General features: G+C 45.3%; 3 protein-coding genes across 3 annotated transcripts; 2 read left to right on the top strand and 1 right to left on the bottom strand.

The window, feature by feature from the left end:
* Positions 1–1,479: 1,479 nt before the first annotated feature.
* On the bottom strand, positions 1,480–3,234 carry BDW43DRAFT_310341 (uncharacterized protein; the record flags this gene model as incomplete). Its single annotated transcript, XM_032046914.1, has 5 exons — positions 1,480–2,309; positions 2,361–2,812; positions 2,893–2,964; positions 3,028–3,051; positions 3,110–3,234. 5 exons carry the CDS (start codon positions 3,232–3,234, stop codon positions 1,480–1,482), a joined length of 1,503 nt encoding a protein of 500 aa, XP_031901154.1.
* A 3,321-nt stretch (positions 3,235–6,555) lies between these two features.
* Positions 6,556–14,973, top strand: BDW43DRAFT_318902 (FMP27 family protein; the record flags this gene model as incomplete). Its single annotated transcript, XM_032048784.1, has 6 exons — positions 6,556–7,183; positions 7,220–7,405; positions 7,448–8,119; positions 8,156–11,118; positions 11,172–13,673; positions 13,710–14,973. The coding sequence occupies 6 exons, from the start codon at positions 6,556–6,558 to the stop codon at positions 14,844–14,846; spliced, it is 8,088 nt and encodes a 2,695-aa protein (XP_031901155.1). The 3' UTR covers positions 14,847–14,973.
* A 1,438-nt stretch (positions 14,974–16,411) lies between these two features.
* Positions 16,412–17,345, top strand: BDW43DRAFT_273816 (uncharacterized protein). The gene is made up of 3 exons (XM_032041671.1): positions 16,412–16,568; positions 16,630–16,787; positions 16,853–17,345. The coding sequence occupies exons 1-3, from the start codon at positions 16,428–16,430 to the stop codon at positions 17,202–17,204; spliced, it is 651 nt and encodes a 216-aa protein (XP_031901156.1). The 5' UTR covers positions 16,412–16,427; the 3' UTR covers positions 17,205–17,345.
* Positions 17,346–19,916: the final 2,571 nt, after the last annotated feature.

Raw genomic sequence — 19,916 nt, forward strand, 5'->3', positions numbered from 1 at the left:
CGTGGAATTTGGGACCATACCTGGAACATGTGCTAGTACTGGTGACTAATCGCTACGTAGGTACTAAGTTAATGATTTCTATTAAAAAGATGTCAGTAGACAGGGTTAATGCTATTATTTAGCTTAACACACATAACAAGGTCTAAATACACTGGGGTTTATTTCGACTAAGACTATTTCCGAAGGAATTTGTCTTCCGCCTCACTTGCGCTGCCATGTATCCCGTAGAGCTAAACAGCTCCAGACAACCCCTAAGTGTCCAGCCCCACTTCCTCACAAATGCCTCAGTGACCTCCCAATTCTGTGGATCCCATGGCGATCCCCAGACTAGCAGACTTGCCCGCTTTCTCGAGTGTTCCAGAAACATACAACATCTTGACATAGCCCATCTCTATGAACAGCGTCTCCCACGCTGTTTAGATTGTCATGTAACTGCGGGAAAGGGAACACATCTGGCCATAGATGACGTGGGATCTCCCGCTGTAGAGGCGTTGGGTGTAGGTAGTAGGGGATACTAATTTCATGGGATCAAGGTGCCGCACTGGCTGAATAGGGAAACTGCCTTATCGATGCATAGCCACTAGACTGCCATTCCTAAAGAGACGATGTTTTCATAACCAGCGCGTAGGACATTGACTTTGCTGAGGGGACTGGGGTAGCCAATTCTCGGAGAGCAAGAGAGGTAGTTTCCATAGCTTCCTTGTCAAACTTAATCATGAGGTCATGGATGTTGGGTGGTGCAGATATGTATTTAGTGTGTGTATTTATCTATTGTTAACATGCAGGGTATAGTGGAAACATATGGGGTGGTGCTAGTTACAATTGTTTCATTACTTGGGAACGCCAGCACCATGGACAGAATGTATACTAGACATCTGCACCTTTTGACCGGCAACCGACCGTGATCTTCCCCGAGGGGATACCCCACTGGTTAAATAGGACGACAGTTACCAAAAGTTGGAAGGTCTGTGGATTTCATGTCGACTTAACATCAGGAGATTTTTACTGGGGATATACCCATTCTTCCTGCTATGCTATTACACTATTACCAATGGCCTAGGAGCGCTCATGAACGTGTATGTTGAATACTAAGGGACAAAAATTTATTTTACTTCATTGCATACCAGATCACCACATATAGTAACTGAGACCTGTCAAGATTCCTGATATGGGCGATACATTGAAGAATGTAAGAAGGCCATATACCAAACTTTGCAATCCATCGAGCGCAGAGGGACGAATGTGAAACAGAAAAGAAAGGAAAGGGGAAACCAAAGACATAGGAGAAGCGACAATGTACAGACTGACAGAGAGAAGAATGAGCCAAACGGAAAAGAAGGTAATAGAGAAAGGAGAAAGACGAAAGAAGAATAGTAGGAAATGCTCCAATGTTAAGCAAAAAATAGGCATGAATCTGCCAACTGGTTGGTAATATGTTCCTCACCGACGGTCGATGGCTTAAGAATACATGAGGCAGTATCAAAGTATGGCCGAGATGATTTTAAACTGTTCTTCCACGTTGGAGAACATGGCAAGCATTGCACTCTGATTTGCTGCTGTAGCCCACGTTTTGCAGCAACTTAATAAGGACTCCAACTTCTCGGCGTAGAGTGTGATTAATGTTTTCATCAAGGGTGCCCATTCTGCAGACCGAACTTGATAATCTCCGAGGAACAGCCTTCGCTCCATGTTCGTGGTGTTCGGAAAGTAAATGTTGGAACTGGACGCTGAGACTTGGGATCTTATCAAGGACCAGGCTGCTTGATCATTACTAGAGCTAGGATGAGGATCTGGAAGAGCTTGGAATATTCCTTTCCCTTGGCATACCCTTATAAGATCCCCAAATTTCATAACAAGCTTATGCACTATTAAGCCGAGGAGCATCATCCTCTCAGAGGATGACCGACAGTAGTTGCAAGCAATCATTGCTGTACACTTTTCCACTGCTCTTCGCTGAAATGATAGAGCTAAGTCCACAGAAGATTGCTCTAGGGTTTCCAGAGTATTATCCTTTAGCTCAATCTTCTCGAGAATATCGGTGAGCTCTCTCCAGCAGTAACAGGCGTGGTTTGGATATGGAATGTTCTGCATACTGTTCCCGGCAGCAGGTGTAATTATTTGATCCCCTTCTGGTATGTAAGAGCAATCACACTTGTTGTGTTGAGCTGAGTTAAGTAGTCGGTTGTTGAGACTCTGGCTCGCTGTAACTGGCTGTTGAGGTCCCTCAACAGTCTGCTTGAGTTTTGTAGCAGCTGCGAGCGATTCATTATTATCTAGAGCGATGTCATCCATATCTGAGCTCCTCGCGTCTTTTCAATACATTAGAATTCAGCATGTACATTAGGTTTGAAATCACTTACCAGCAGAGTAATTATGTACTTGCAGGTAGTTACTGCTTGGTATAAAGTCCAATTCAATATCTTGCAGATCAAATGCTGAGTATGGCCCAAGGGTCTGCGCACTATTAGCTCCATGTGTTGGGTTGAGCTCCTGAAACTCTTGGCCCAAAGACGCATGTAAACTACGGAGGGTCTCTGGGTCATCCTCCTTGAGTAGCCAGTCCTGCATCGTCGTTTTTGTGGGTTCTCTTAGCTGGGCAAAGAGTACATGTTGATCTTCCGAGATATTGGATTCGCTCATACTGGGCGTCATATCAATGACTGGGCCTGAAAAAGAACTGTTGCCTATCGGGATTGGGCAAACAGTGGCCTCGCATGCCTCGATCAACAAACCATCACGGAACATCGATGGTAACGAGACATCAGTTGACGGGTTGACGGGACCATGAAATGAGCCTAGCTTAGGGAACGACCTAGCGGATTCTTGAGAAGATCGATTTGCATTGCTTGTTCTTTCATTCTCTTAAGAGATTTTCCTCACAGCACGTCTCACACTCCGGAGGCGCGTGCATAGAGTGCCTTGATCCTGGCAATTGCCGCATGGGTTCTGTCGATCACATTTGACCTGAGAAAGATCAGCCAAAAGTGAGATATTCATTGACACAGTCAATAAATATTTTGCCCATACCTTCCTTGAATGACAGCTGTCACACTGTTCAACGTTATCAGTAGAGGTCAGGTTCCACAGGGATTAAGGAAAAACCTCGTACCACTCGAGCATCAGGGTTCGCTGCTTGTCGAACAATGAGGTCTCCAGGCTAGCATATAACTTGAATTGAGCGGAGTTGAACAAAAGGATACTAAGCGCTTGATGATGTGTTCTCAAGGCTAGCATATCGCATTATACAGCAGAATTGAAAGGCTTTATCTACATTTTTGCGTCGTCAGAGACAAAAGGGTAACCGTGGTAGCGTCATGCAGACTATAGTATGTCGATCTATTAATTTGAACTTATGGAGACGATGGAATACTCTTCCATAATAAGATATTAATAGCAAAACGGCTAATATACCGCCTGGCAGGGCAGGGTCTGTACCAGTCTCCTTTTCCACTAGCACACCCCATGTCCCTGCGCCACGTTCTGGTGACTATGCAGGCGATAACCAACCAATGAGAAGAATTTTTATCGTGCTCTTAGTCTCTTAGAACCTGAAATTAAGATATTCTATTTCTACTTTAGATACCACTGTCGATTTTTATCTTGATGCGGAATGCTGTCTTCAACAAGCTTTGTCAGTCTGATATGCTATTGAATAAAGCTATGGAGAGATCTTTAGGAGAACTATTGAAACAATTTACAAATTCAAATATCAAGCATATATCTCCAAATGAAAGAAAAGCAACTAGTACACATTTACCAATGAGTAGAATAAGATAACAGTACTGTCAAGATGGAACTTCACTTATGTGTTAGCAAACACAATACTCCTATACATTCTGCGCAGTATATGTGTTTTAAAAGAGAGCATCACAAGCCAGTCCTGCACAAAGAACAAAGAGCATTGACAAATAAGAAAAGAATAGCAACATTGGGGTGACACGGGATGATCTTGAGATAACAGATTGTTCTGTTCACTGACATTAGCTAGCACTTTTCTCAATGTATGATCTAAATCAAGGATAACTTTGATTTACTATTAAATGTAAATTTCTGATGATGTGATTATTGATATTCAATACTAGACAACAGTTGCTCAATATCTATAGGATTATCGGCTTCATCTTGGGGCACTTATTGGGTTGCGTAAGGTTGCATGTACCCTTTTTCTCTTCTAGTTGAACATATAGGGAAAAAACTTGTCTGACTTTGAACTCAAACAATAAGCCGACTACAGTATAGGGTTGACTAATGGCTAAGATATGTTTTTGGGCTAGGAACCGTTCAGAAGTATGTCAGAGGTATTTACGGAGCTGTATACCTTTATGGAGAATCTGCCCTGTCAGAACTTTATCCCTACCATAGTGAACACCAGTGTCAAGCATTCCAATAATAAAATAATCACTAGCTAGAGGCTGCGCTATTACACAGATTCAACTTATCGAGACTGTAACTAGCTCGCGTATTCTATTAATTTCAGTATTCTAGATCAATGATACATGATATTGCTGTTCTTAAATTGATAAGAAACAGTAGTGGAGGCCATTCCTGAGCAAATTCTGAATTGGATAGTTACCTTGGGTATCATCCACTAGTATAGAAGCACGACTGGGACGTCAAACAGCTCCAACAGAAGACCACTCCATACAGGAGTTCAATCGGTGGATCATAGGCATGATAATGAGCATGATAATGACTCACTTTAAGGTCCATATGCATAATAATGCTTATAGATTGCGCGTGTCTTCTGACGGGTTTGTGACATAGGCCAATAACAGACCGTCTTGTAGGGTTGTAACGAGACTCAATTCAAAAATAGATAAAAATAGTCGGCGGAAATAACTGCCGGCCATTTTTATCAGTCTAAAACTAGAAAATGAAGAGACATATCCCTGCATGTGTCGTATTTGCTGAATGTAGTTCCTACTTCCCGAGTCACAGCTATACCTTGTTGATATAATGCCTTCCCAGTTTCTCAGGCGCTCCGATCAAGCCGGATCACGAGGCCACCTGGAGATAAATTCGGATTCAAAAGCAGGGTATATAGATTCTGTAGTTATTTCTGCAGACAACTGTAATGTTTAATAATGTTTCTAAACGTTGTGTTGAATACAAGATGAATATTGTTTTTAGTTTACCGGCCGGAGAATCGATTTCTCACCCAGCAATCACCTTACAAACGAAGCCGTAGAGCCACACGCAAATCGAATTCTATGGGGATATTTTAGATTATATAAATTAAGGTCAATAAGAAGCTATTATGGTTTTTAATTATCTCGAAAGCGCTGTGGTAGCCGAATCTGCCTTCCTCGACGATTTAGTATAGGGTACCGTTTTGATAGTGAAAATCGGCTTAAACCAAACATTTTAGCAAATTTAGCCCAATTATTCTTCTCTCCTGGCTTCAACAAATTGATATAACCTAAAGCCGCTTCAATTGAGCCCATGATGAATGAGCTGTGGTGGTTTTAAAGCTACGCCTAAAAATCGGTGTATAGAAGAAAACGTTCGTCAGGTGATCACTACAATAACTTAGAACCCGTTGATCATGTAAATTACGATGTAGCATAACTAGTTGACTAACCTCGGAGATCAACCATGAGACCATGGAACCCTAATTTCAGACCGTCTATGACGCGCACATATGTCACTACCAAAGGCTTCTAGAAATCTAGCAATCTGTATTTAGCTTTAGGTTGATTTCCTCGTAGAGTATTCAACAGGGAAGAAATTGACTACTATTACTATTAACTTCTATTCTTGACCAGGCTCCCGGAATGCCAATAAGAAGTTGTGCCACTCTTAACACTCGGATAGAAGTCACCATAGCGCTGGGTGACCGCGGTTGATTACGGCTATACAACAGTTAATTGAGAAACTGACAATCCATGTAAATTTGTAAACATGGGGGCAAAATCTACGTATCATAGACTAACGGACTTGGCTAGCGCGTTTCTCACCAATTTCCAAGCATCTGTGGGTCAATAGCATTGTACGAACCTCCCGTTGCCGTAGAAATATTCAATGTAGTCGCAAAGGGTAGAGAGATATACCGCATAACAAAGTTTCGGACCAGCTCATGACATCATGTGTTCCTTTGCTGGCAAAAGCGGGCTCAGACCTAATCTTGATGGGGGGACCTTAGAGAGCAACAGCTTTACACATATCCGGTGTCATTGGATAGAAAGAACCGCTTTAGTTACATGATTAGGATTAATCTTAAAATACATATTTTGGGTGCCACTTACTCACGATGGAGGTTAGTTTCCGATACCTGAACACATAAACCACGCAAATATTTTGTCTTAATCTTGCGTCGGCGTCGACTTCCTCAAGCACTGTACTGAGCTAGTGGACTGCGTCCTAAGCCCTTGGGGGGACATATCTTGACCATCAGAGTTATGCCATAGTCACACACAATTGCGACCCTATCGTGCGGTGTTGGACTTCGCAAACACCTGCGAGTGACCAGGAATGAGAGCAAAATTTCCGTTACCTCCTCCCTGCATCTCATTAGTTTCTTCCGCTTTTTGTTCCAAAGCAACCGACTAGAAGGATATGGCCTTGACGTCCCATATTGCCCCAGTCGCGGTGGGCGTTTGCTTTATTTACTTCGCCAGTTTCCTTGTTCTGGCAGTATTTCGAGTCGCAACAGGGATATCAATCCAACGCATTGGATGGCTTTCATTACATCATATCCTATACTCACCAAGGGAAGGACCGCAAATCAAGATTCATCACCTCGGCTTCACCTTTCACAGGCCGTCTTGCCACAAGCCAACATGGATCAGTATTCGGTTGGAACAGTTGATTATCACGCTAGACCCTTCTCTGAAGAGAACCGATGGCGCGATAACCTCGGAGATTGCGCCGAAGCCCCTACAACGGACTAACAGCGTCCAAATTGATGGGCGGAATGAGAAAAATAGTCGACATACAAGGCCCAAGCCGATACGAACAATATTAAAGCAGACAAAGAGTTTCTTTAAATACCTACACCGAAGGCTCGGCGTGCTGGCTTTGATAGACATCACTATCAATGATAGCTCTGTTAGTCTTTCAAATGCTGGGCGAATACGGGTCGGGTCGATTTCCTTCCAGTTAGATGTACAAAAGCCTATATTGGATCAAATCAATGGCCTGCATTCCAAGGCCATCCTTGCTGAACAAACAACTGCAAACTGGAGTATGAGAATCCAACATATTCTGCTTGACGTCCAAGGAAGGAAGCCCTTTGAGATGTTAAACAAGGTAGACGTGGACTTGCACACACTGCTAGTCAGGGCATTCGGAGCGCTGCCGAGGGATCTATCAATTGCAGTTAGAGCAGGGAAATTACATATACCGTACGACGATCTCCGGGCGCTTTGCCTACACATAAGAGCTTCCCCGTTGTGGCCTCCAAAGGGTGACAAGGGCGGCATTGCATCACCCATAAACTCTACGCTAGAATCAAAAAAATCAAGTATAGGTAGCAACAGGCTAGGGGAAGAGTCTGACACTCAACAATTGGCAAAGTCACTCCTTCAGGTATTACAGGAAATTAGGGTGAGCACTGAGTCCTTCCAGTTATCGTGGGGTGTCCAGTCGCTCGGCAGGCAAAATCCAACTGCCGTGAGCATTATGACACATGAGACCGCGTTCAGGATCAAGAGGATAGAACAAAGTGCACCCGAACACCGTACTAGTTTCCGAGTACATGACATTGTCCACCAGCTCGAACTCACTGTGTCGTCTCTTTCCGTGTGTTTGGAAAGTGACTCGAAGACAACAGAAAGCATCGTTTATATTCCTACTGTTAGCTTGAGTATCAAGTCCACGATACTATTGCAGACCGTGAGAGCGTGCTTCAAAGAACATGTGGATGATGACAACCCCAGCATTCTGCTGGCAAGCTTGGCTATCTCGTCACCCTCAATAGACCTGCAGGGCAACAGTGTTTCACAACTCTCGGGCTTGCTCAATACCCATAACTCACGTGCAAGCCAGGGGAAGGGCCCGGATGTCGACTATGCTCTCTCAGGGTTTCTCCCAAAGGCAAATATTAAGCTTTCTATTCATGAACCGGTTGTGCGACTGCTACTGCCAATTACAGAAGACATTGAGACCTCAAATGAATGCAGTTTCATTATTTCTTCTATGTCCTACATATCCCTAGACACTGAATCATCTCTCCTGTGGACGAACGGCACCGACTATTCAGTGTCATCCGAGTTCCGGATGTTATCATGTCGAACATATCACCAGTCCCCGGACGGTGCAAAGCAAGATATGTTTGGGACAGAGAGCTTAAGGCTTAACGTAAATCTGACCGCGGACCCAGACGTACGAAGTATTGTTGTTGGCAACTTAAATACGCCCACCCTGCACATGACCAACCAAGTGGTTTGGCAAACTATTTGCGGGCTGCTGGAAGCATATAAAGTCCACTGGGTAGCGCAGGCTGGGGTGCAAGGTTCGGCTGACAGGAAAGGAATGAGTCTTCTGAACCGCATCTTAAGATGCCTTCTCTATTTCAGTTTCAACACCAGGGCCCTTACGTTGAATATTGCCGGTCTCGATTCCACCGTCTCTGAAACCCCTCGCGGTATCTCGGTCCGATTGGAGGAGTGGATGCTGGAATACAGCGGTGGCTTATCAAATCAGAGCGTTGATAGTATCAAGCATAATGAGCTTTTAGGCCAGAGCTGCACAGAGAAGGTCTCGGCATCTGAAAATTTGCACACATTGGGGCCCGACAATGTGCATCGTGACGGTGGAGATACATATCGCTTTAAAGCTCATCTCACCGGCCTCAACGGCTTTACCATCGAGTCTGAGGAGTATGGGGCGCCTGAATCGTTTATTTCAGTCCCAAACGTTGCTGCCTCGCTGTGCAGCCCCAAGGACCTAATTGTACCCGCTCTGGATGTGGAGTGTCAGGTTGACAGGATCTACCTCGAGTACTCCTTGCATCGGCTTTATTGTGCTGTAGTCGCAGGGTCTATGGTACAGAAACTCTTTTCTTTCTCGCCGCCCTACCGTCCCACAAAGCCGGACGGGGACACAAGAGACCCTGCAGGTTTTGGGGTACCGCCATCACAACCAAACGCCGCTTTGCATAGTAGGGTACGCACTGCGAAATTCGGGATTGCCCTCGTTCAGCTGAAATCTTTTCTTCCTGATGATGTTCGAATAATGCTTCAACTGCATAAGTTCGATTGTGGTGCTCGGAAAGAATGCATTCCGTCTATCGCAGCACAGCTTGTGCGACTACACATAGAGGCCCCTGAGCTTAATGATACCTGGGAACGGCTTGGGAGTGTGGCTAACGTACATTTGGATCTGAACGACAAATCCGACGAGGCACGCGCTGCGCCAGCTGTCGGGGTCCTTCTTCGATTATCGGCCGACATTATTCGCCTGGTTGTTCCTCACCGGTTGAAAATGGTTCCAATATTTAATAGCGTGATAAATACAGCGAAGGCCGTAAAGCAGTTACGCGACCGCTTCTATAATCACCAAAATGAATTTTCGACAGTTAGGGAGCCCCAGCAACCGAAAAGGATTCCTAGATTGTTGTTGAGTAGCAGGGTTCTTCTGGTTGAGCTGCAAGATGATACATTTGAGTGGAAGTTGGGCAGAATTTTTAGGGCCGGATTAGCAGAGCAGGCGCAACGCTTAGCTCGTGAAGAGGCTTTCTACCGCAAATTGCAGGAAACTAGAAGCTTCAAGCAGCGAGACCCTGAGGCTGGATTACGTGTGAATCTAGCTGACCGGCAGTCCACCGAGGAAGAAGTTCATCAAACTAGAAACAGAACCACAAGCTCAGATATGCGTTGTAGAGGAGAACTAGACAAACAACAAAGAGCGGCATCGTCACCAAATGCGAGCAACGTTAATTTCCTGTCTTCAGAGGGTAAATGTTCGGAAGAAACTGCGTGGTATCGACTGCAGCGACGCAACGCTCAGCTTTGGAAGCACAAGATAGACACTGGACTTGCTCTTCCATGGAGTGACACGGACGAGTTCAGGAAATCGATATCCACAGCAGATGAACCTCTAGATGACATTGGCGATTCCGAAACTATTCTCCCTATTCCGGACAGACTGGGTCTAATGTCGATGAAGATTCACGGCTTGAGACTTGTTGTAGATGAGCCCACGTTTTCCCTGGATGGATATCCCAGGTTTCTTCATGAAATTGGAAAAGGGATGCCCATGTCTATGAAGTACGATTTGCTTATACCTATGAGCATAGATTTGCAAATGGGCGAAGTGAAAGTTAGTCTCAGGGATTATCCCCTGGATTTCATACACATCCCAGCATTGTGCGGGGATCAGGCAGACAAGGCTCCCAGCTGTTCTTTACAAACTAATCTTGTCATTGCTGAGGAGTGGCGCGATAACCGATCAGCCCGACAGGCCCAGGTCGAACTTTTACCGCCGAGAAAATTACCCAACGGAAAGTTCAGTGATCCATACACTATCCACGTCTGGCGCTCAGTATCACCGATCAAAAGCTATTCTAACCCTATTTTTGAGATCTACACAAGCCTTCCCACAAGTATTTCGTGGGGTGTTTCCTACCAGCCAGTCATGCAGGATATAATGGGGGTTCTGGACGGATTCAGTAAACCGAGCATTGACCCATCAGATCCAATTGGATTCTGGGACAAAGTGCGCCTGGGCTTCCATTCAAGGATACAGGTGCTTTGGACGAAAGGGGGAGATGTTCATCTTCGCCTCAAGGGTTCCCGTGACCCGTATGCCCTGACAGGCTCCGGAGGCGGCTTTGTGATGTGTTGGCGCGGCAATGTCAAATGGGAAATCCACACTAACGACAACCCAATGGAACTCATGAACGTTACGAGCTCGGAATATATATTGGCTATTCCTGACTATAGCTTTGAAGCACGGAAACAGCGAGTGCCGATCCCGCAAGTTTTGGATAACAGTTCGACAACCCTTCAGCACAACGCTGCCGATTTCAAGAAAGTGATCGTGAAACTAATTGGTGATGTGAAATGGACGGTCGGCTTGGTCTTTGAGCGTGATTTGAACAATGACATGCGGACTTTCCATAGCAGTCCACATTATAACGTGGTTCTGCATCACCCTAGATTTATTGGCAAAGATCCGGTGTGTTAACAGGTGACCGTGGAAGGTCTGAAGTATGCTAATTAGGACACCAGAAATACGACGCCTATCGTGGGTTCAGAAGTGACTATATACATCTATCACTTGGGATAATTGCTCCTCAAGGGAGAAACTGGGCTCCTGACAATGAACAGTCAAGTATAACTTACAACGCTATTCACCTGACACCCTTGTTCTTCACACACTTTTATAGCTGGTGGGCCTTGTTTTCCCGCGTAATGTCTCTTCCAGTGCGCCAAGGATCGCTATGGCCTGAAACCGCCAAATCCAACAAAAGCTCCGGTGGGCAGTTGGCGACAATCGAGTACAAACTTCTTCTGGCACCATTGTCCGTCGCTCATATATACAAATATATGGATAGTGGGAATCCAGCTGGGAATCCTGTGAGAGCGACGGGGTTGAAAGTCCGCTTGGATAGCCTAGTGCTTGATGCCCACCAAAGGCGTGAGAAGATCAGAGCTCAAACTGACAAGGAATCAACTCCAACAACGACCACCACCATGCGATTTCATGAGGCGGAGATTGACTTACAGTGTGCAGACTTCCGAGCTATCTCAAGCCACTTTCAAGCTGCCACGTCTGAACACGCTGACTCCAAAGAACAGAGCTTTTCATCATATGGCACCCCACCCAAATCCGTTAAACCGCGGAGATTCATGATCCACGACAGAAATTTGGATTGGATAGACGTGGACGACTTCGTAGAGCCTGACTGGATCCTCCAGCTGGGCACCCCTCACCACACTGAAATCTTACCGCTTGCTTACGCACCGCGAATAATCTATACTCGGCACACGGAACATGGCAATAGAAAGGCAGATGAGACAGGCTATAGCACCTTTGGCCGAGAGCCAACTCATGAATGCGCCATGTCCAAAATCACAGACCCTCGCTTCGTCCAAACCGAAATAGTCAAGAAACGTTTGGCTGTCGTCGAGAGCCAAATCGGTACCTGCAATCAGCATTGTAGTGATCCCATGATAAATGGCACAAACCAGGACAAATCCAGGCGTGGCAATGTCAATGACTGTGGAATGGAAGCGCTGATGAGAAGAAAGAGAACTTTAATATCCACCCTTCATTATCTGGAGGGAGACCGTAGTGACGAAGAGACTTCTTGCAAGCCTGAGGGAAATGGACACAGGCATACGAGCCAGCCATCCTCCCGGGAAGAGCCAAGACTTACTCCGGTACCTAATAATAATACATCAAATGGTGACGGAAACGACGGCTCAGACCGTGATGAGTTTGCCAGCGATTATGATAATCGCTTCATGGTGCACAATCCCCAGCTGAAGTGGGCCAACCGGACCCGAGATGTTGTCTACCACTACGTTCACAGAGTAAGCCAGCGGCGGGGTTTCGTCTATTACATGTCTCAGCGGGCTCTCAGATTCATCGATAAAATGGCAGAAGAGCAAAACCAAAATGTGCATTCAAACCAGACCGCGAGCAGGACCGAAGCCAGCAATGGCAACGAACAGAGCCAGGAATTCCCAATTGACCAGTCCTTGAGCAAGGCTACTGCACCCTACGTCCCTCCCGAGGATGCCCCGTCGTCTCCTTCAAACAATCAGGATTTGCCAGTGTCCAGCAACTCGCGTGATGACTCACCCGAATTCCTATCGCATCACTCCTACCATTTGCAGTTTTTCCGTCCCCAGATTCAGCTGCTGAGTAAGAAAAACCCGAAGTCGACCGTCCTTCTAGCCGCTCAAAATATGGACCTGAAGGTGATTTCGGTACTCGACAGAGCGCATGGCTCGGACGATGTCAGTGGTTTAGTGCAACGGCGCTTCACCCTCGACATGAAGGGGGGGCAATTTTTCGTTGCGACGAAGAAGAATTTAATGACATATCTGCCTCTTTATTCTGGTAGCACGTACGGGAATCCGTCAGGGTCAGCTTGGCCGCCATGGCTGAGTCTTGAGGCAAACCTTGATTCTGATATTAACTCGGCCATTTTCTCCCGGGTGCTTGAAAGGGCATCCGCCCATCTACAGTACATAAAAAATAGCACTTATTCTCTCAAAGACAGCGGAAACGCCAAAACCGACCAGAGTGAGCAAAGTCCCAAGTGGGCTGATTCTCAGCTGGACAAGATAACGGTCTATTTCCCTCAGTTTCATGCCACGTGTGATTCGACAGAGTATTCTACATTGTATACCGTCCTTGTCGACCTCCTGCTATACAGTGAACCACTAAGCCGAGCGCACGATGAACGCCTAGAAAAAATGATGATCGCTTTTGACTTCAGCGACTTACAAAGCGCTGCAGATAAGCTCTCCAGGCTACAAGTCCGCATCCGGCAGCTACAAGAAGTGAAATCGAGTCTCCAAGTACAGGACCTTGCATTAGGTAATCGAGTCAGAGAGGTATGTTGGAAGCTCGAATGCGACCTGTTCAGATGCCATGAGGAGCTACACTTCATGATGGAAGCGATTCATACCGCCCAGAAACGAAAGAAGTCACCCATGTCAAACCGTTCTGCCCTCTTGCACTGGACCCTATCAGCGAAAGAAGCTGTTTGGCACTTAGTGGGTGGCGGAATGGATTCTTTGGCCGAGTTCCAGATCTTCAATGCTCAATACAGTCGTACCGACTACAGTGATGGCTCCGACGAAAACGCCATAATTCTTGACCGCGTAAATGGACTGAATCTTCTCCCAGATGCAAGATATGGGCAAATACTCGCTCCATATCCAGAGGTAACCCAATCCTCGGACAAACCATTTCTTCGGGTCAGGTGGCGTGAATTACAACCTGTCGCTGGTATTGCGGTCATAGAAGAGTTTGAAGTGCTGCCCACCGGCCTGAAGGTACAATTGGAACGCAAGCTAGGTCAGATGATCTTCAAATACATATTCCCTGGGTCTGATTCTAATCCGCTTGGCACTGGTGATATCTCACCTTCGACAACGACGGAGCTAAGCCTTCTCGACAATCCTGATGGCGGGGGGGGCGATCACGAAGGTTTGATGGCAAGATGCCTAACAAGCCGCAGGACAGCAACAGATATTCGCAAAACAACCCCCAGTGGTCTCGATAGTGTTCAATCGAGGCTCTCTCCTACCCTTTCGCTGCCTACGAAGGCCGAGTCTGCCCAAGAACTTAGCAATGACTCCCCGGTAACATCCCTCGAAAATAATGATCAGCCCCTGGAAGTGTACGATGGATCGTACGAAGCAAAGTTAATATTGACGCATAATTCCGGAAACAAGCAAACGCCCTTTGGTGGGCCTCAATTGCGACCATCGGCACACACTGATAAGACTGATCCGAAGGAAACTGCGTCAAAGGAGGCCACGGGGTCAACCCAGTGCAGTAATTCCCAGAAGGATAAAGTATCCGGCACTGGCACCCACAAAGATGAATTATCGGAAATGATGTTTCGAGCTAGCAAGTACATGGCCCTTACGCACGTCAAAATACACGACGTGGTAATATGCTTAAGCTACAAGGGGAAGCGAAAACACAACGTGGAAGATCTGCACGATTTTATCTTCCGTTTGCCATTATTAGAGTACAGCAACAAGCTATGGTCCAGCGAGGACCTTGCTCTACGATACAAAAGAGAAGTGGTCAAAGCTCTTTTCTGGCGCGCTCTTCCCATTGTTGGAAAGAGACTGGCACATGTTAGCTCTGTCAAGTGGGCTCAAGCTAAACCCCACGATGTTGCGATTCAAAGAGTTTTGTCTGGTCGAAAGTGAACTTTTTTTTCTGTGCAGTGTAAACAAGCCCCCTGTGTGAGACCTCTTTCAGCTGGCTTCAGCCCAGTATTACACTTAATATCAGGGTTTAAGGTTCCCAGGGCTCGACGTTCGGGCATGGTTCTAGGTGGTTGAAAACACGAGGTTCTGTTAACCACTCGGCCAAATCAAAAAGATCAGAATATCAAACTTCTTGTTGGATATGCCTGACTCCGAACTATTGGAAACTTCTGCCCAGCCTTCTTCCTGGAGCTTTTGACTCAGCCGAAACCGGGAATCTCCCCGTAAATCACCTTACAGCCATATACAAGTACAACAAGGAACAGTACAGCAGGTCCATTTATTTATTAAATAATAATAATTGTTATAATGATGGCATTAAAAAGCCGACAAGGGGTACTTGGAATATTGGTGCACCTATTATGGAAGTAAAACCAAGCAATCCGTGTAAACGATACTAAGTCTATCAATGTTAGTTCCAAGACTCTGCACTCTGGTTACCGATGGGTAATATTGAAGATCTCAAATGCTCACCAGACATAGGCACCAGTTATAGGCATCCAAGGCATCATACTGAGCAAGATAAACGTTTCCTTATTTGTTTTATCAGGGAAGATCCTTTATAGTCCTATATTCAACTACAAAACAAGCTTTCTATCTCTTTATCTCACCGTACACTACAATGTCATTCATAAGTCAGGATATAGCAAATAGACAGCCCTGGATCATGCCCGGGGTTTAGAACAACAAACGTTTGCTCTTTGGTTAGGAATGAGAAGCGCTTAGCTTCTTTAACAACAGTTGTACGCTGTCTATTATTGGAACCCTACATACAGGAGATAACGGCATGGTTAAACCGACGCTTTTTACTGCGCAAGAGCTCGTGGCTGTTCACAGCATAGCCACTCATGGATTATCCGACACAGATATCGGCAAGATGTGGACTAGCTGAAAAAAGTTCTATACCAATCATAACACCTACTTTACAAGCGGTCCCTGTTAGTAGACAATCCTACCGTAATTAGTACAGAGCTAGTGCTTACTCCATACTCTCATATTCTGCCTCAGCTAGTGCCAGCACTGTGTAGTCAAGAGTACTGCAGCCATGAGGTCTAAAAAATCGGATATCTCCGAACTCTAGTTGAGCTCCCAGGAAGCCCATTAATAACAACTACCCGACAAGACTTGGTAAGGCTAAATATGCCCATTAGCCAAGGTGGGTCTCTAATATCCGTATGCCAAGCTTAGCCTCAACTACAGGCCAACCCTAGAACGCGATTGGCTGTTTCGTCTAGGTCTGCTTTAGTGCACCAAATATGGATATACGATCTTGAGGGCCAAAACAGAAGCCTTACTAAAGGACTCTTACTTGCGTGTTGGCCAAGAACTGCCAACAGATCGAACAGCATCTTTAGTGCTATACTATATTCACAGCTCAGCCACATCTGGAGACCGACAATTACCGAGAGTTTATGTATATAAACCTCTCTTTTTCCAAAGTGTTGAATCGACCATTTCATCCCATCCATTCAACAATATAATAACATCAACACCCCAACGAATACTGAATTCCCAGCAAATATGCGCTTTCCTTTCTCTTGCCTCGCCCTACTTGCAGCAGCTACGTCTGTAGTGGCTAACGGTATTGTCACGCTTTACATGCCCAGTGACAGCGACGATAATTCTACTATCGAGAACCTTTCAGGCAAAGTTGTTGGCATCGTATGAGCTACCCATAAACCATAGTCTCGGCTCATGTAGTACTAATAAGATACAAACTTAGAATGGCTCCACGACATCATACGTATTCAACTGTCCCTCCAATGCCACATTTGCGCCTAGTCCTACCGCGATCCCTGCTTCCGATGATAACTCAATCCTTGACACCTGCGATATGACATTTATCCAAGGCCCAAGCTCCCTGCAGATTAATTATCAAGAGTAAGCTATGCCCTCTCTTCTGCAACTCAACCAATAAGAGAAACTAACGTTATTTAACAATATAGCGCGGCTATGCTGAGATGTAATCTTGGCTCCAAAAGTGCTACATGTTACGAGACTGTTGATTACCTTTCGGGGTCAGTGACCAAGAGCGAATCTATTGCTACCGATGTGTCGCCTATTACCTCGACTGTGGTCACTATCACAGCGACGGATGCCGCTGTCACGAGCTCGACTCCAGCTTCGACTAAGGCTAGTGTTACTGCTGCTGTCAGTGCTTCGTCAACTGGGGCTATTTCGTCGTCTGGTGGTGCGAATGCCTCACATACGGAGAACGCGGCCGTGGCTCTGCCAACAAGACATGCCTATCTGACTGCCGGGGGTGTGGCTATGGCTTTGGCTGCAGCCGTTGCTTGAAATGGGGTTACAGCAATGATGATGTGGATCTAGCCCTTGTGGAAGATCGAGCGACCTTGGTGGGTGTGGCATAATGAATTTAGACTTGTCAACTGTTATTGGCCGCTTATTGACTTTGTCCCACTTGTTGAAGCATGGAGCATATGTACATACACCTCTACATTACATCACACGTGTATATTATTCAATTTCTTCATATAAAATTTACTGTCCCTTGCTGAAAGCGGACACAACATTCGTGGGGAATTGAAGCATAAGAGGCCTCTGAATCTCTTTTAAGTGAAAGCATCGACTGAAAACTGGACATAGCCATCAGCCTTTACACTACCGAAAGCAGTAATTGGACCGCAACATTAAGAGGTGCTAAGGAACCTGCGCCCGGATGCCGTTCCTTGCGTCATGTTCTAAAGAAATTGCCGTAATCGATAGGGGTCAGAAGGTGGATATCACTCCGGCCCGAGGCTCCATAGCTAGCGAAATTATGAGAAAAGAGATGTAAAGGAATGGGTTGTAACGTCGGTACGAGGTCTTCACGAAGGCATCTGATACATTCACATCTATGGGATGTGATTGACCGGGCTTATCTATATCGTGTGCCTAGTGATCATAGTTATACATTTCCCGGCAAGTCATGGATTAATCAAAAAATGGTCAGAATAATCTTCTAAGACTATTTTAGTTATTAGAACTATTTCATATGCACAAACGCTATACCGCATCGGAAGTGTGAGGTCAACAACACTTTGACTATGGAGCATATGGGGAAAATTGGGGAAAACCCAATATTCGATCAAACCTGCGCTTCAAGTAGTTTTTATCATTATATAGTTAGTTAATTAAGATGGGCTTTCAATTCACCAGATTTGATTTACACAAGTACTTAAATTTGAACGATTAGGAATCGACGTTGAGGAAAAATCACACATATGTATAAATCACATTAGGCCTATGCCAAAATAGATGGCGGCAATCGACCCGCCAAATTGATTCTCCAGGGATATCTATCAATGGATTGGAGAGTGACCTTCAGAAAGCAAAGTGCAGGCTAATAATATTCAAAAAGCCATCGGTTGATTTAACCACTCCCCGCCTTTAGGTCCCCTCGCAGTCAAGTAGAACCGACTGAGATTTTGCCTTTCCCTAAGATCATTCACATTACCAACACGGAGGAGGATATCCTCTCCTTGTTTTGAAAAACCTCAAAGAAATGAAAAAACTTCTATTCAAATCTGGCCTGTTCTCACTGTTTCTTCTTCCTAATTTTCTTTCAGCTCTCTCTTGCGTTTGACAAAGCGAGTGTCTGTCTTCAATCAGGCCCTCCAGTTATACTTTCAATGGTTATTTGCTGAAAGACGATAGTGAATACAGGGTACTGATTCAGGACCGTGTTAGATACTTGACTATTTCCCGTAATATATATAACAGGTCAACATGATCTATGCCTTTGGACTCATTACTGGATTTACCTAGAGGCGACGCTTGGAGCTGGGCACACATTAATCGGGATCCCACGACTAGTAAGCTTAAAGCAGAATTATAAGGAATAAAACTTTATCTGAAGTTCAAGATATTTAGAGTCCTTAACCTTCTGGCTTCTTGGAGCTAGGAAGAGTGAAATAAATCACTGTAGCTATATTTAAAGTGGCTTACTCGAGACAGCGGTTATCTACTTTATCGGAACCTATACCAATAGTCTGTTCTCAAGCAACTCCATGCTATCGGTAGATACTATAGCGGCGTCAGCAGATATAACTTTTTATTGTTCAAACGACATAGCGAGGCTGATTGATTTTGAGAGAAGTCAAATATATCACGGTGATACAGTATCCCTGGAAGCTGGGATGGCAAGACTAAATAATTGATCAAAGAAGTGTACAGGACGCGGCGGAGGTTACCAATTTAACGAAGTATTAACATAAAGTGAGCAGTCATCTACATTTTGAATGCTTTCTATAGTTCTACAATAGCCAGTTCTCAGCCGCTCTCACCGTCAACTTTTCTTCTTCTCTAAACTCTAAACCTCCATTTCATCTTTCGCGAGGATGAAGAGTTGGTGGGTGATAACTCGGGCTCGAAAGCGGAGACAATGTATCTTAGCTAAAGGGCTGGCTTGCCTCACTTTCTTCTATCCATTGATAGCTGTCTACTCCAACGGCACCTGCGGTGCGCGTCTGTAAGCTCAGGATCGCCTAAAGCCATCTATTTGCCCATCAGAATCGAATCTTTGTGATATGGCTTATAAATAGTTTCATGGTTACATAACGCTATCCTTCGTCACGTAACTATTATATGATTGTCTGAGTCAGTTACTGGATAGAAGCATAACTCGTACGACAATATGCGAGCTTTGTAATCATTATCATAGCCACTGTAAACAAGACACTACTCTCTTGTGCAATTCATATTGTCTTTGATCCACACTGCGACACTTGGAGGAACATCCGAGGCCATGTACATCCTAAAATTGCTATACCTTCTTTGCACGGACTCTTATGCCAACCGATAATCGCCGGGACAATGATGATTAATCCCCAAGAGCAAGAAAACGAAGAGTAGCGAGAGAATTATTTTGTAGTTCTAGGGTTTGCCGCCTATTCCTATTCCTCTTTTCGAAGAAATGGTTATTCCTTCCCTGACTCCGAACCCCACTCCATGGCTGATGAAAGGGATAAACCTCCCTGCATCGCGAAGACTACTCATGTCCCGACGCTC

Source organism: Aspergillus alliaceus, assembly GCF_009176365.1.
Source record: "Aspergillus alliaceus strain CBS 536.65 unplaced genomic scaffold BDW43scaffold_17, whole genome shotgun sequence".
NCBI lineage: Eukaryota > Fungi > Ascomycota > Eurotiomycetes > Eurotiales > Aspergillaceae > Aspergillus > Aspergillus alliaceus.